The 17,287-nt window shown below is 40.4% G+C and overlaps 1 protein-coding gene across 1 annotated transcript; it reads left to right on the top strand.

Moving 5' to 3' along the window:
- The first annotated feature begins 129 nt into the window (after nt 1-129).
- Nucleotides 130-13,772, top strand: TUBG1 (tubulin gamma 1). Its single transcript, XM_053454213.1, has 11 exons — nt 130-409; nt 1,954-2,066; nt 6,859-7,026; nt 7,177-7,245; nt 8,054-8,133; nt 8,787-8,913; nt 9,468-9,554; nt 10,404-10,553; nt 11,792-11,944; nt 12,246-12,407; nt 13,111-13,772. The coding sequence occupies exons 1-11, from the start codon at nt 361-363 to the stop codon at nt 13,306-13,308; spliced, it is 1,356 nt and encodes a 451-aa protein (XP_053310188.1). The 5' UTR covers nt 130-360; the 3' UTR covers nt 13,309-13,772.
- The last annotated feature ends 3,515 nt before the right edge of the window (nt 13,773-17,287 follow it).

Genomic DNA, 17,287 nt, shown 5'->3' with positions numbered 1-17,287 from the left:
TATGCGCCTGCGCCCATCCGTCAAACATCAAACATCATGGCGACCTCCATCAGAGAGAATATTATTTTGTTGGGGTTTTTTTATTTATTTTTCGAGAGTTTTCCGTACGCTGACGTCATCATTACGAAATCCAATCACGAAAGAGAAAATTGACAGCGTCCCTAAAAATCCCTCCTTCCACAAGTCGTTAAGTAAATTGCTAGTCAAGCTGGGCGTGGGCGGACTAAGTCACGTGATGCCATACCGCCCCAAAACATGGCGGCCTACATAGTGTAGTGTATTCCGCGGTGTCTTTCCGTACAGTGACGTCCAGTTATCGTTGGGAGACAGAGCGCGGTAGGTGAGGCGGGAGTCTTAGCTATGCCTCGAGAGATCATCACCCTTCAGCTGGGCCAGTGCGGCAACCAGGGTGAGTATTTTATGAAAAGCAATAAAATGCGTTTTTGTTAAATTAGTCTTGATCAAGTAAACAATCTATATTTAATTTGCAATAAAGTATTTCGCCTTCTTTGAGTATTCTATTATTTTATCAATGATTCTGAAGCTTTCGGCAACTATTGTTATGGGTTACGTTAGCAAATTTGACTCTTTATCATAAATCCCTTATGTGTTTATTTGTATAGTTCATTCATACTTACCAGCACTCTGACCTGAGCCTCCCTGACTGCCCAAAGGTGCATGATGTCACTTGGAGGACCACTTATAGGTTGTGGTGTGACATCACTGGGAATTATGCTCATGTCATACCCCATCTTCTCCTCTTTTATGGCTACATGTAGTGCTCATGGCAGACAATACTAGCAGACAATACTAACTGCTTATCAAAGCATTTCCAGCTTTGGTAAACTGATGTTTAGGACATAAGTTACAAACTGGGAGTTTGCATCAAATTATATACATTGTGCTATGTCTTGTGTGCTAAACGAAACTACAGACAGGAGTGTAGCTTTTTGTGCGGCAACGATGCTGGTGTAATTGGTAAAAAGTAAGATTTTAACATATCTGCAGAAATACTTATGATAGAGAACTAGTGTCAGGATGAGGTGGGAGAATTGGTGTTGTTGCTACAGAAGCCAAGTGAAATAAGGAAAAAGGGCAGGCGGTATATGTCCCTTTTCTTTATATTTTTGCACACATACACAGTGGTTTACAGTAGGTGCATCAGGTTACTTAATTAAATTGAGAAAAAAAAGACCTAACGTTCAGCAATTCCACAAGACCATATAAGTTGATCCAGAAGAAGGGAAAAATCCTTCTTGACTCTAAGCCGCCCTAAGTCAACATTACCTTATCTACTTTTATTTGCGATAACCCTTTATGCATTTCATACCTCAAAAAACATCCAATTGTTTTTAAATATATTGATTGAATTGGCCAAAACTACTTCACATGGCAGTAACTCCTCTGTTCACCTTTTAATACAAGCCAGCATCTTGCTTACCTTGAGTTGCCTGCGATTGTGCACAGTTGCAGCCTGTTGTCAAGCACACCCAAATCATTTTCCATAGAGAATTTCCCCGACACACAACCATTCTGAACATAATTAGCTTTTTTTACCCAAGTGCATTTCTATATTAAATCACATCTGCCAATAACTGTCTATTCTCCCATTTTGCCTAAATCCATTTGCAGAGAAAGGACATCCTGATCAGACTTTACGACCTTAACAGTGGCCGCTAACATTAATGATGAACCAGAGCGGTTCTGGTTAATTCAGATTTTTTTTTTTATCTAATGGAAATCATAAATGTATTCTTGTACTGGGAGACATTTATGAAATATGCTATTTTTAATTCATTTTCTAGTTTGAGTTGTTCAGAATTGCATTTGGGAGTACCCAATCCCTACGTCCAAGATATTTATTCTTCACCCCAGTTCATGTCGCGCTTGGATTTGCTCCGAAATGTACTGCTCACGTGCACGACTGTAATAATCATGTTCTTCTCTTTTCAGTTGGATTTGAATTCTGGAAACAGCTTTGCGCTGAACACGGCATCAGCCCAGAAGGTATTGTTGAAGAATTTGCCACTGAAGGCACAGATAGAAAGGATGTATTTTTTTATCAGGTGAGCGAGACACAATACAATAATAATTTTGTGTTGTTGATTTGCTTTACTGGTGGCTGTGGCTCGGTTCCCGGCAGGCAGTGCCACTCGGTTCACTGCAAATGCCTGAGAGTGCTTATGGTTTAATTATTTATAATGTATTGTTTTATATAGCGCCATCATATTCCATAGCACTATACAATGGTTTTGACATGATTGTCCCTTTAAGTGACAGGCAACATTCCTGTAGTGGGTTTTAGGGATAATAAGTAGTTATACCACGGAGGATGTTTTAGAATTGTATTCATGTGACTGTGCAAATGTTTTGGCTTCTCCTAGTGTATTGATGTGATACTTCTTGTACTCTTCTTATTTAGCTTTAATGTACTCACATATATTGTATATGCTTGCGTTCTGTACTATAACTGTTCTTGGATTGCTGACTTGCTATTCAGTACAAAGGTACTTCGGGGGGACTAAACCTGGTTTGGCTTAGTCTGTCAGTTATCGTTTTATCAGAGAGCATAATTCCCCGCAGTGCTGCAGGGGACCTGGATCCTCCTCTCTGGCAGCCGGTGAACATCTGTGTGATGCATGCAGACAACCTCCGCTGCTGCCGGGTCTTTTATGATAGAGCGCCGGCATAGAAGCCCTGGTGGAAGTGGCGAGCAGCAGCGGAGTTTGTCTATGCGCATCGCGCAGACATCCACCGGCTGCCCCAGCTAGACACAAGGGAGTCTGGGGATGCATTGGTAAGCCGCGGGGGGTGGGGGGGGGTTTGGGGGGCACATCAGAGTGGCATATCTATAAGTAAGGTGGATTATGAATTAAGGGGGGGAACCTTAAATTGACTATTGGTTTTCCCTGTTTCTGCTGAATAACTGCATAATAGGTAACCAAAATGTTAAAATACACATTTCTGTTTATTAGGTAAAATACTGTTTTGCTATTCCACTTATGTGTTATTTTTTCTTTATAATAGTACCAAACTATAAGGGTGTGGCCTATAATCGGAACAATATGGTACATACAGTGTATTGAGTATCCCTTACATTCCAAGTTAAAACTTTATATTTTAGGGTATTTTTATTTAGTGGTAGCAGTTGTACAAATTATCACATGGGAGCTAGTGGAAGAACTGACTTCTTTTCTATGCAATAACAAGGTCAATAATGGCTACGCCATTTTTAATGCCGGAAGGTAGGCACGCATCCCTTAAGTAGGCCCTTTGTGATCAGCAGCAGTGAGGATCGAAGGGAAAAGAGGGGAAAACAGTGTTTCTCCTGCTTAAAAAATATTGAAAAAAATTAAGTATAAATATTAAATAAATTCCAGTGACATCATCATGACATCCAGTTCCAAGGCACCTCGGTTAAGAAGAGTGTTTAAAGAAAAGAAAATAACAAAAATTTAAAAATTAATCCTTCCTTGCTGGCAATCCAAAGTTCAAATAGTGTAGTATCTAAGGGAGCGTGTTGTGGGTTATTATTTTGTTGAACATTAAGGTTTTTTTTTTGTTTGTTTGTTTTGTATACAACTTCCGGTGCCGGTACTTCCGCTGAGTGCCGGCGCCGGGAGTTGTATACACGATGTGCATAGATGTCCCCCTCCGGCCCCGTAAGACACCCGGGAGTCTACTCTGGTAAGTTGGGGGGGAGGACAGAGTGGCAGCATATCTCGAGGGGGGGGGGGACAGAGTGGCAGCGTATCTCGGGGGGGAGAGGACAGAGTGGCAGCATATCTCGAGGGGGGGGAGGACAGAGTGGCAGCATATCTCGGGGGGGGGGGAGAGGACAGAGTGGCAGCATGTTTTTTGGTGCTTTTTTAAAGAAAAAAAACTTTTTCTTTAAAAAAGCACCAAACTTTTAGGGTGCGGCCTATATACGGGGGCGGCCTATATCCGAGCCAATACGGTAGTTGGGAAAAATGTTTTACATTTTTACTTTTTTGACATATTCATAAATGACAGGCAATACAAAAGAAACCACTATAAAAAGAAAGCTCTAACGATCCTTGAAATACAATATATAATTTGTGTGGATATTCTAAACATAGAAAATGGGAGCTATGGTTGAACAAAGGTATGCTAAAATGGCAAAATTTGTCAATTGAAGTAAAACCCCCGGTCACGAAGGAGTTAAGCAAAACATGATACCTCAGGCAATCCACCTCATTCTGTTTTTCTTGCACAAAACAGTGGGTGTCATTCTGGGTTTGTTAATAATTTAGAACCATTGCTATATTAACTAAATAAACGGGCATAAATATTTTATAATGCGGATGCTTTGTTATCAACCTTTAAAACAGTTACTATAAAATTAGTAACATTAACGCCTTGGGTGGTAACGACTGCCAAGTGTGCACCTGTATACAAGTAAATGGGCAGCAGCCACTGGAAAAGTGAAAGCACTGTTTGGCTATATTTCCCCTGCTTTAAAGATTCAAACCTTAATCATTTATTGGTCTCTTCATTCCCTCACTGTATTGGTCTCTACCACTTCTGCTAGGAGTCTGTTCCATTTATCTACCACCCTCTCAGTAGAGTAAAACTTCCTTATATCACATCTAAGCCTCTGACCCTCTATTACTTCTTGTCCTAACATTTTTCATCCTTTGTAATTTCCTGAAAATACCGTATTGGCTCGAATATAGGCCGCACTTTTTTCCCCCACTTTAAGTTTTTAAAGTGGGGGTGCGGCCTATATTCGGGGTCTAGCGCCCGACGCCCGGGACATGCAGTCCCGGGCGCCGGGCAGGCAGCGGGGTTAGGATACAGATCCCCCGCAGCGGTGCAGGGCACCCGTATCCTACTCCCCGATACGCTCAGACTGCCTCCCCTGCCAACACTTCCCACGGGGGGGGGGTGCCGGCACGGGAGGTTGTCTAAGCGTTTTACCTCTGCCCACCCCCGACTTACCGGAGCAGACTCCCGGGTGTCTTGCGGGGCCGGCGGGAGACATCTACGCAATACGCGTATGCAACTTCCGGTACCGGTACCGGAAGTTGCATACGCGTATTGCGTAGATGTCCCTCGCCGGCCCCGCAGGACACCCGGGAGTCTGCTCCGGTAAGTCGAGGAGGGGGGGGGGCAGAGGAGGACAGTGGCAGCATATCTCGGGGGGGGGAGGAGGAGGACAGTGGTAGCATATCGGGGGGGGGGACAGTGGTAGCATATCGGGGGGGGAGGACAGTGGCAGCATATCTCGGGGAGGGAGGACAGTGGCAGCATATCTCGGGGGGAGAGGACAGTGGCAGCATATCTCGGGGGGGGGGGCAGAGTGGCAGCATGTTTTTTTTGGTGCTTTTTTAAAGAAAAAAAACTTTTTCTTTAAAAAAGCACCAAACTTTTAGGGTGCGGCCTATATACGGGGGCGGCCTATATCCGAGCCAATACGGTATAAAAAAAGTCTATCACATCTCCTCACTCCTCCCTTCTTATACTCACACCTTGGTGTAAAATTATGTACCCAGTGGTGGTGGTCTTTATGTAGCAATGGCATGATGGGGTCCCCTATCTTTTGCAATAGTGTGAATGAGTCTGGACAGCTGGTGCGATCTTTCCCCTTGTATATCCTAAATTACTTTGTATATCCTGTATTACTGTCGCACATTTTACTCCTGTTCAAAAGCATTAGTGACTCACCAATGCAGACTGTGTGCTCTCTTTTTTTTTTTTTGGGGGGGGGGGGAATTTTCCATTTGAATGAGGTTGATGAAATGTGGTTTGTGCTCCCATAAGAAGGTATGACCATCATTCTGGTCAAAGCCCAAATATTTTTAATTTCATGTGTGGGCCTGGCTTAGCTGCCCAATGTTTGATAAACAAATTATGAAATTGTGTCACTGGCATCAATATTGCCGGTAGTCTCTTCAGTCTGTTTACTGAAGAAGAGTTTTCAGGCGAATCATCGTCGCCATACACTATGCATATCACGCAAATTACTGGTTAGGGCGACGGGGCCAATGTATATTGGTGATTCTGCACAGATCACACATAACTTTAAAGGAACCATGCAGCTATGGCATGCATTACAGAGCTTTTAGGTTCAATGAATGCATATTAAAGTACTTGTAAAGTAAGTTCATTGGTGAGGTTGCATGGGACACTAGCCTGTGTCTTGAAGGGACGCTCCAACCATCACATACATTTTAATGCATGTGATAGCTGAATGGTCACCTTAAATCCCCACTTGCAAATGCATACAGGATTTCTACAGGACCCTTTTATATGAAGTTGTCTTTCTCTGCCCCTCAGCATATTAGCTTGCAGGAGGGGTGTTTGGCTGTACATGTCTCCTCTGAAACTGCAACCTTGTAGGGAACATTCTAACGGCATGCTCCATGCTCCAGTAACTGGCTTTTGCAAGATTTCCAGGGGGCCTGACAGGACCACTGAGTGGCTTCTTTAAGCACCCAACAGTGGAGTGAGGATAGAACCATAGGGGGGCAGTGCCCTGAAGCATCTCCATTTTTGGTTTCTCAAAACTGTTTAGAAAGCATTCTTTGCAGGTGATATTAAACTGTCCCTTAAGATCATTCTAAAATATACCTACGTAGCTGAACAAACAACAGTTCAATTATGTAAAACATCCCTGTATTTTTATTTATTAGTTGGTGAAATTAGAGCTTCAAGTATGCATTTGTCTTACAGCCAAATCTGATCTAGTCTTGATCATCACAGGCAAGTGGAACTGGATGAGGAAAACATTGTCTCTATCACTTTTAGATTCTATTTTTTCCTACTGTTTCTGTGGCCTGTTAGATTGCACCCTGCTCTCATGTAAATTGATGTGGTTTCTTTTTAATGTTTTAGGCTGATGATGAGCATTACATCCCCCGAGCTGTACTCTTGGATTTGGAGCCTCGGGTTATCCACTCCATCTTAAATTCTCCATATGCCAACCTCTACAACCCTGAGAACATATACCTGTCTGAACATGGAGGGGGAGCCGGAAACAACTGGGCCAGTGGCTTCTCACAGGTGATACTTTTGTTTTGGAAATGTGCAGAATTTAACCATCATGGGATACGGAGACATTGGTGTGTGTATACTGCCATGTTTTGTTTTGTGTTATGTTTTTCCCAGTTCTATTTTCTTGATTTTACACTACCTGTTGTCTTGGCTTTGTAGGGTGAAAAAATCCATGAAGATATATTTGACATAATTGACAGAGAAGCAGATGGGAGTGACAGTCTAGAGGTAAAGATTTCACCGCAATCTTTCTGGCAGCAGCGGCTTCCTGTATCACTACATGCTACAGCTGCACGGTTTTAAGTCATAGTAGACGTCTTATATTTGTTGTAAACAATATTGAAGTGGTTTGGCATAGGCATGCGTGTCACGCTTTGCATTTTGTAAGCTATTGATGCCAAAGTGCATTTTATGGTAAAAGGGCAGGTTTGTTTTCTATAGCTACAGCAGTTTAAAAGGCAAGATGTAGCCATATTATTTCAAAAGAAAATTGAGTTTTGGTTAAAGTTGATAGCTTTTATTGCAGCGATCAACAAATTTGGTTGGGATGTAGGAGCCAGTTTATTCCTCAGATATTAATTAACATACATGTTAACATACGTATGCACATGCACTAACACACACATTAGCATTTGTGTATGTGCAGTATGTTAACAAACATACTTTTATTGTAAGATATGTACAGTAACATTTATATATCTCTGCCAAACACTGGGTGCCAGGAAGAGATTTCTTGTTGCCATGGCGACCTGGGGTTTGTCAGGCAATGTTTTATTGGACCAATACGGAAAAAAGATGTAAGGTTACATAAGTTTTCAGAAACTCAAAGATCTCTTCCTCAGACTCTTATGTAACTTTACATATTTTTATGATTGCCCAGCTAAATATGTCAACTTAATCGGAAGACTTTGAGGAGATACCACGCACAACCTTACTACGCGTGATGTTGTCAAATTCAAGTGACTAGAACTCTGCTGGCTCTTGGCACATAGTGAAATGATGAAAATTTTTGTTTTTTTGTTTTTCACCTCAACAGGGTTTTGTGCTATGCCACTCAATAGCTGGTGGAACTGGGTCTGGTTTGGGCTCCTACCTATTGGAGAGATTAAATGACAGGTATGTCCTATAGATATCGCATCCATAAATGAAAAGAAAATCTGTTACAAGTAAATGAGTAAATACCTTTTTAAGTGATTTTGATTTTATCTTGTTCTATTCCTACAATCAGAATGGTTTACAAAACTTTCCTCACTTAACAGACATCCTCTGACAGTAATACCTCACCAATTCATTCACTTCTTCCTGGCAGTATTGTCCGTCCAACAATGCACATATGTGAATATAAGCATTCTTATTCTTCCCTAACTGCAGCGGTCAAAGCTGATGGCACCAAGACACACAAGCCCGCTATGAAGGCTCACACATAATAAAGCTAAAGGGGCCTTAGGCTCTCTGCAAATTTGTTTCCTATAAAAGCATTCTATGCAGGCCGGGGTGACTATTGGATTTCTACAATTGAAACAAATGTTCCTTTAGGAGCGCGATCCCTAGCCCTGATAGAACAATACAGTTCTCTAAAAAAATTTTACCAATATGAATTTCAAGCAAAAACGGCTTCATGTAGGAATCATGTGGCTTCTCTCAATTTGCATATTTACTAGACAAGTATTTGTGTTTTATACCTGCTTCCATAGCAAGTTTGAGGCCTCGTGTATATGAAATTGTCATGCTTTGAGACTTGTTCTTATTTTATTTTTTATATGTATCAGATATCCCAAGAAGTTGGTTCAGACTTACTCTGTGTTCCCAAATCAAGATGAAATGAGTGACGTGGTGGTGCAGCCTTACAATTCACTTTTAACTCTCAAGCGATTGACGCAGAATGCAGATTGTGTGGTAAGATGAATCGCAACAATAGGAAACATAATTTTAAGCTACTATTCCCTAAACAGAGGAAGGTCCAGTTACTAGCAGATGTGTACTGTTACCTACCCCTTTTTTGCTAGTTTCATTAGCAGCATTACAAAAGGTAAGGGTATGTCTTTGGCCAAAACTAAAAAATGTCTCCAACATGGTAGATGTTGGAATCGCACATTAGAAGAATGTTCAAATGTGTCAGCTGCTGTTTATTGTTCATTTTTGTAAAATAATGCACTTGAGACAAAAACGCAAAGGCAGAATTTATTATTTGGGAAGCTATTTGAGGACATAAAGGTAGTCATGTAGTGACAAAGTTACACAATATCCACGCTTGATGTCATCTAGGGTATAGTGTATGGTTTTGGAAACCCAAGTATAAGACAAGACAGGGCAAAACAAGATATGAATAACAGGGAAAGAAATAGCAGACGAGATGGGCTGAATGCCTTTTTCTGCTGTCAAAGGTCTGTTTATGTTTATGCAGTGACCTCCAGTATATTTAAGTTTCTTTCAACCTCTTTCTTGTGTAGGTGGTTTTAGACAATACTGCTCTGAATCGAATTGCTACAGACAGACTTCACATCCAGAATCCATCCTTCTCACAAATCAATCAGTTGGTAAGCTTCCTTGTGTACAATTATATCATGTCTACCAAAGGTATATCATAGGATGAGGCACGTGTCTTAATATGGTAGTATAATGCTCTACATAATCTCATGTAGAACAATACATATTGGAACAGTCCCATGCTGCTTTGACAGGCCAGGAATAAATGGTTGCCTTTCTCCAAGAGTTGCAATATAAAATACCTTTTTTATTGGACTAGCGTTTCATTTTAAGCTTTGGAGTGTATAAACCTCCCTTTGTCAAGTCAAAAGCATCTAAGTGAGACATGGGCAGCTGTATTTGGCTTAAGGAACACTATAGAGACTGATAAGGTACAGGTCCCTGCAGTTTAAGGTGGTTGTGAGATAAATGGGGGGGTAGAGAAAGCGAGGGTAATTGCTTTTTAAAAAAACAACAACAACAAAAAAAAAAAAAATACTTGTACACATCTTTTTAGATACACGAGTTAAGCCTGTAGCATAGGGGAATACATAAATTAAGAGTTCTTTTAAATGGTATGTCATCTTGCTTTTGGTTGCTACACTATATGTTAGAACAACCAATCCCACTGAGCTTCTCCTGCAGTAAGACCTTGGTTGTCCCTGCGTTGAAGGCTCACAGATCTCAGAGCCACTCATGCTTTTTATGTAGGGGAGTCCTTCATGATGCATAGTTGGATCAGTAGCCTGGAATTACAACTCCCATGTAAACTGATTTTAATGAATTAGACCCCTAGTCTTTTTCTGTTGTTTGTGAGCCAGGAAAGTGCCATCTATGCTGTACCGAAATTTTGAATGTTTGTGTGGTATGAAAGCACTCCTGTCATTTGTTTTTATGTATTTGATTTTTATGTAATTTAGGTGTCCACAATTATGTCTGCAAGCACCACCACGCTTCGATACCCAGGCTATATGAATAATGACCTCATTGGTCTCATTGCCTCACTCATCCCTACTCCACGTCTCCACTTCTTAATGACTGGATACACACCTCTCACTACAGATCAGTCGGTAAGAGAGCACATCAAGTTTTTGCTTCAGTTTTGTCGTCATTTAAAGGTCTCTTTGTTAAAAGGAGAGTTTCAAGTCCCTCACACCTACCTTAAAGAAGAATTTGTATTAAGGTTCTCTGTTTTTAAAGGGACCACTCAGCTCTCGTATGCATTAATGTGTATATAATGGGTGGGGTGTTCATCTCACCATTATATAGTGCATGCATCACAATCATTGACAAAGAATACAAAATGGCTCCACATTTGCTGTTCAAGTTAAAATGTGTCATCATTTGATCCAAAAATTGCCATCCTGCATGGTTTAAACATTTAATGTCTGTACTCTCAGGTTTAAAAGCATATGTGAAACTAAAATAGTTTCACACTAAAACACAGCTGGGGATCTATGTATACAGATACATTTATTTATTTCACTTTTTGCATTCAAAAAGGATATTCCTAGGAGAAGCAGAACTAAGAACCTCATGGATTATAAGCGGGTACCTCTGTGTGATTTGACTTCTGGACTGCTACATTTTTAATACTTTTTTTTTGTAGTGTTATTCTGCTTTGGATCTTTCAGTGTGTTGTGTGGTTCTTATATTGGATATTTAGATCGTATGAATTTCAACAAGTAGATGTGGGGAGAATGTTTTAGATTTGTAAAAGAAAGTTTACTTTTTGAGGAAATATAGCTTTTATAGAATTCTGTGTTGGTTTCCTCCTCCGTACCTGAATAGTTTCAAGCAGGCCACGTACCCGGGTATGCTGCCTGTGCATGCATTGTCAGCTCATCTCACTTAAACACAAGTTGAACGCCTTCTTGAATTTTGAGACTGTAGTCTCATTCTTTAAGACTGAATCTGGGCTTCAATGTGCATTGTGCCGAAGAGATGGCTTATAGTTTTCCAGTCACATCTCCCTCCTGCCGTCTGTACAAAATCAGTAAGGGTTAGTGGCGGATAACTAAACAGAATGCCTAGTGGATATAAACTTCTACATGCTGCAGATAAAAAAGAAAGAAATAACTTACACATTATGGTCATGAGCTGGGTCACAGTGAAGCTGTAAAATCAGTAAGGCTTGTGCACAGCAGTTTTACTCAGACCACACTGTGTAGAAACCTAGACTTTGCACATCTTGAAGGTGAAATCCCCAGCCATATAGACATTTTCATTCATTAACTACTACAGACATTTTTATTGCTTTTGTTATAGTTGCATGATTTTGTATTTTAATTCCCAAACGCTTCTGCAGGTGGCCAGTATAAGAAAGACAACAGTACTTGATGTCATGAGACGGTTGTTGCAGCCCAAGAATGTCATGGTGTCCACAGGCCGAGACCGTCAAACCAATCACTGCTACATAGCAATATTGAATATCATACAAGGCGAGGTAGATCCTACACAGGTAGGTAAAAGAATAACGAAGACAGAGCCTACATGTTTTCCTTGTGGAATTGGTTTACTTTATTCTCTCTCTGATTATAATTTCAACAAATGGCACTTTATCACTTATTGTTTTCATGTATGCATTACAAACATTGGTGACTTTGTATAACAACTTCTTTATATGAACACTGGATCTCCTTAATAGGCACATATTGTATCTCCAGATCACCCCTTAACACACTCTGCTATACAAGGATGAGGACTTCTGAAATTCCCAAAATTGTTTTAACTGAACTATAATTTTCCCATTCTATTTCTAGGTGCATAAGAGTTTACAAAGGATCAGAGAAAGGAAATTAGCAAACTTTATTCCCTGGGGACCTGCCAGTATCCAGGTTGCCCTGTCAAGAAAGTCACCCTACCTGCCATCTGCTCACCGTGTCAGTGGGTTAATGATGGCCAATCATACCAATATCTCCTCGGTATGTATTTCCATATCTGTATTTTTGCTGACATGCAGTGGAGAAAAATTACCAATGCTAATTTAGAGTTTCCAAATTATAGTACTGGAGCCTTGTACTTATTTTGGTTCTACTATTTACTATTAGTTTATTAAATATGGCAGAATATTTGCCTTTGCATTAAGGGACATGCTTAACACAATCTACCATAAGTAATACATAATACACCTTTGTTTTAGTGCATGCAAGCAATTGTATGCATTTTTTTAGCAATTAAAGAAATGAATTCTAATATGCTACTTCTGACACATTTTCCTTCTCCAAATGTCTGCGCTCCGACAAGGAAGCTCACTTGACTTTACTGCACATGGCTTGTAGTAGTCCCATTGAAGTCAGTGGAAATAGACAGCAGTCAATCAAGTGTATTCTATATGAACATTGATGTTCAACTAGCATACATGTAACTGGCTGCTGTTTGTCTCATTGATTTCAGTGGAAGTTCTTCTCCCATGGACTTTCAATGGTAGAGCTACTGAACATGTGCAGGAAGTATACTTCAGAATGAGTACACCGTTCCTGTTTCAGTAGAGACAGCTAGTGGAAGGGCGCTAGGGAATTTTTTTTTTTTTTTTTTTTATTACTGTTTAAACCTGTTATGTATGAGTGTGTCTTCTGTGCTCCCATGGTTTTAAGTTCATCTTTTTCCTCTGCCCACACATACCAGCTGTTTGAGAGGACTTGCCGACAGTATGACAAGCTGAGGAAGCGTGAGGCCTTCTTGGAGCAATTCCGCAAGGAGGATATCTTCAAGGACAACTTTGATGAGCTAGACAACTCTAGGGAAATTGTGCAACAACTGATTGATGAATACCATGCTGCCACACGTCCGGACTATATCTCATGGGGAACCCAGGATAAGTGATTTAGTGTGTGAGCAATAAATCATTTTCTAAGCATGGTGTATTCCACCTGAAAAGCACCACAGGATCAGTTGCTCCAGAGCAGAGGTGCTTAAACATTTTTTTTTTTTTGAGAATTATCTAGCGTCTACTGTTTGGAGATAAATTGGCCAGTGTTGGTTCTCAAAGTTATACCACACCATTATCACAAACCTAATCCTGCATGACAACCTAGGTGAATTTACTACAGCTGTTGAGTTGCATTTTATTTTTATTATAGTCCTGTCACTGATTATAAGTTATGCAGGTCAGCATAGACCTTCTTGCAGGGAATACTCACTACAGTTAGTCCATCAAAATTCATAGGTAAGACTAGATGAAATGTATCTCAGCGCCCTGATGTCACTTCTATAGAGTCTTTATATATGTTTATACTGAAGACAACAGGTTTATGAATTCCCTATTAAAAAAAAATCTAATTTGACAATTGAGTCCTTATTTTTTTTTTATTCTTGTGTATCATTCTACTTAATTTTATCTGGAGGGAGGCTAAAGCAAAAGGTTGTGAGTGAGTTTTTAGGACCCATGGTAGTTTTAGATGTTCCGGTTACATTGGTATCAACTAATTCCAGGCTACACAATACACGGATTTGTTAGAACAAGAAAGTAGTACACCATTATCTTGAACAGAGATGAATAATTGAAAAATACAAAGTTGCCCTGACTCACAATAGTGTCGTTTTAGTATAAACTACATTCAGTCCTGCAAAAGTAACCAAAAAAAGAAGCAATTCCTTAGTAGTAGGGCTGCAACAACTTATCGATAAAATCGATAATAATAATGAAAATCGTTGACGACGAATTTCATTATCTATTAGTTGAATCGATTATAAGATGAGGGTTTTTTCAGAGCAAATGCTCTGAAAAATACCCCTCATTTTATAATCCATCCAATTGCTTACAGCAGTTACTACCGCCCAGCCCCTCCCTGCAGTCACATTGACCCCTCCCATTTCCTTATAGCGTCCACACTGCTCAGCAACTTATCCAACGGTAAGTATAAAATTAATATTTGGGCTGCTGAAAGTTAGGGGAGGTGGGGTTAATTTAAGGGCAGTTATGGTTAATGTGGTCTTTACGGTCAATTTAGGTGCAGTTATGGTTGATGAGGTCTTTGGGCTTAATTTAGGGGCAGTTATGGTTATTGGGGTTTTTTGGGTTAATTTAGGGGCAGTTATGGTTATTGGGGTCTTTAGGGTTAATTTAATGCTGAGGACAGAGTTAACTTTATTAAATTAATTAAATTAACTTAAGGTGCAGTTAGAGGTAAAGGGGTGCAAACTAAGGGGAATCTAAATCCTGGGGGCCAGTGAAGATTAATCCTGTATTTATTTATAAAAGTATTGTCAGTGTGCTGTGAACGAGTCTGTGAATCTATGAGGGCACTATGGCATATCTGGGGGGTATAAGGCATATTTTGGGGTATATAAGGCATATTTGGGGAGGACGGAGTGGCATATCTGGGGGTATAAGGCATATGTGAGTAGGGCGGAGTGGCATATCTGGGGGTATGTGGCATATCTGAGAGGCAGTGTGGCAAGCCTGGGCTCAAATGTGCATAACTGGGGGAGCAGGTTGGGAAATAGAAACAAGAAATGCATTTTTATTAGTTTTTTTATTCTGCTGTTTGTTTTTAACATCCTGTTTGTATATTAAATTATTTTAAATAAATGAAAAATGTCCATTTCTTTTTTTCTGTCCGGTTAATTAATTGAGAAAATTATCGATTATGAAAATAGTAGTAGTAAAACAAAATTTGCCGCTTTCTATGGTCATTTTAATATGTAACAACTTGGCGTGGGACAGAACAAATATATAGTGTAAACAGCCTTTAAAAACAGATGAAACAAAACAAGAAACCTCTGAACTTCATAATATGCAAACCCCTTGTGTAATCAGTAAGCAGTGAAATGCTGTGTCCCAAGCAGTCTTTGTCTTTATGCTGAACACATTGGGGTGATGTATTGAAGTGACATATACCAGGAGCTGTAACTTTATACCTGTGAAAAAAACACAAATTACTACCACAAAGTTTGACAAAGGCTGGTAGTAGAATTAGTGCTTGGAAAGGGTTAAAATACCAGCATTTGAAATTCCTTGGGGTGTCTAGCTTTCAAAAAAAAATATATGGCTTGATGGAGTAAGTTGAATTGGCTGACTTTTAAGATGTCCCAAATAGCACATGGGGGCAGAATGACTAGATTTGAAGAAACAAAAATGGATATACTGAATCATGTTTTTCGATCATTTCCGTAGAATTTTTCTGGTTATAGCCGCACTTAAGTAACTTTGATCTCTTCAAACAGCAGACATCTGCTGGTTTGAATAAGGTCTTGTTCTTATCCCTTATGCGGTATAGATTTCCGCATTAAAAAATTCTACTTTTGTAGAACTATATTGTGCAAACATAATCTTAGTAATTGTTGTGGTAGGGATTAGTGGAACGGAGAAATTGTTTTATATATATATATATATATAATTATATTTTAGTCCGTTCGGTCTGAGGTATGCCAAAACTGACGTACCAGGTAGGCCTAGAAGAGGGCAAAAGTGAAGACACAAAGTTAGTCAGACCATAACTTGTAATAACGAATAAACATAACAATATGTACCAATATCACTACAGTGCAAGTGACATTGAAACATTGCAAATTTCAGATGTTAACAAAATGTAATTTGTGTACTCTGACCAATCCTGTCGTAATACACATTGTTTAGTTAACCTCTAAAATTCCCAATGTTTTCATGACACTTGCACTGTAGTTTTCGTATGACTGAAGAACAGCACACGATGATTGGAAACGCAGTGTAAGTCAGAAATTTTAAGAAAAGAAGCTGAATCAGTGTAGTAGTTCAGCTCACCAGACCGCATGAATTCCTAGAACACTAAAACATAGCAGCTGTTATCACTATACCTGTATCGGGGCTGAAGGGATGTGCATCTAAACAGGTTACTAAAGATTCTGAAAATCCCACCATCAATAGGTAAACGACTGGGAGACTTAGATGGCTCGCAGAGGCGTACCTAGAGTATGTGCCACCCCACACACACGCACACAAGAAATTAGGTTAAATAAATAATTTGCGCAAATATAGGCCGCACTTTTAAGTCTTTAAAGTGTGGGTGCAGTCTGTAATCGGTGTTTAGCCCAGGAACGCGCAATTGGTATTGCCCGATGCCCGGGAAATGCAGTTCTGGGCACCGGGCACGCAGCAGGGTTAGGATCCTACTTTCCGGCAGTGCCACCACAGCCCCTGAAGCAGCCTGTCTGAGCTCCTCTAAACAGCCTGCATGTCCCATTTGTGCCACTAAACACTTCATTCATTGATTCACTCTCCTGCACCCCCTTACCTCTCTTGCAGATTTCACTGGTCCGGGAGCCGGCCGATCGTTATTGGGCCACACAGACGTCTATGCGGCCTGAAGGCTGCGTAACGTGGGCCTGCAGCTCACAGCTGTGGCGCCTGTGCACTGTGTTACGAAACACTTTCTCCGCCCAGGGGGAGCAGGAACCTGGGCGGGAAAAGAGTTTCCTCACACCTGATGAGTGGCACCCAGGCGGACAGCCCCCCTTTAGGTACGCTACTGGGGCTAGGGTAGAATGAAAATACGCCTCGAAGGCCGGGAGACTGCTAATTGAATAAAAATTGGACTGGGGAATTGTACGTACAAAACTACAAAAAAGGGACCAGGCTCTATCTTATGATTTCACAGTGTTGCTGGACAATGCCCCTAGGATAATATGACAAGCTGCTTTTCTAGGGTAAAACAAGCTCCTTGAAAGCTGGAGCAGCAGTTGACATTGCTGCCGGTTACGTTAACTTCTCAGAGGTTTTAATGCTTTACATGATTGCAACAAGATACAGTTCAATAACTATATATACATTTCTAACCAGCATAGATCCAGCATATATAGTAAACACACAGCAAATGTTATTTGA

Source organism: Spea bombifrons, chromosome 13 (genome assembly GCF_027358695.1).
Source record: "Spea bombifrons isolate aSpeBom1 chromosome 13, aSpeBom1.2.pri, whole genome shotgun sequence".
NCBI classification, from domain to species: Eukaryota; Metazoa; Chordata; class Amphibia; order Anura; family Pelobatidae; genus Spea; species Spea bombifrons.
The sequence above is the reverse complement of the archived record's forward strand: the minus strand, read 5'-3'. Positions and strand labels throughout refer to the sequence as shown.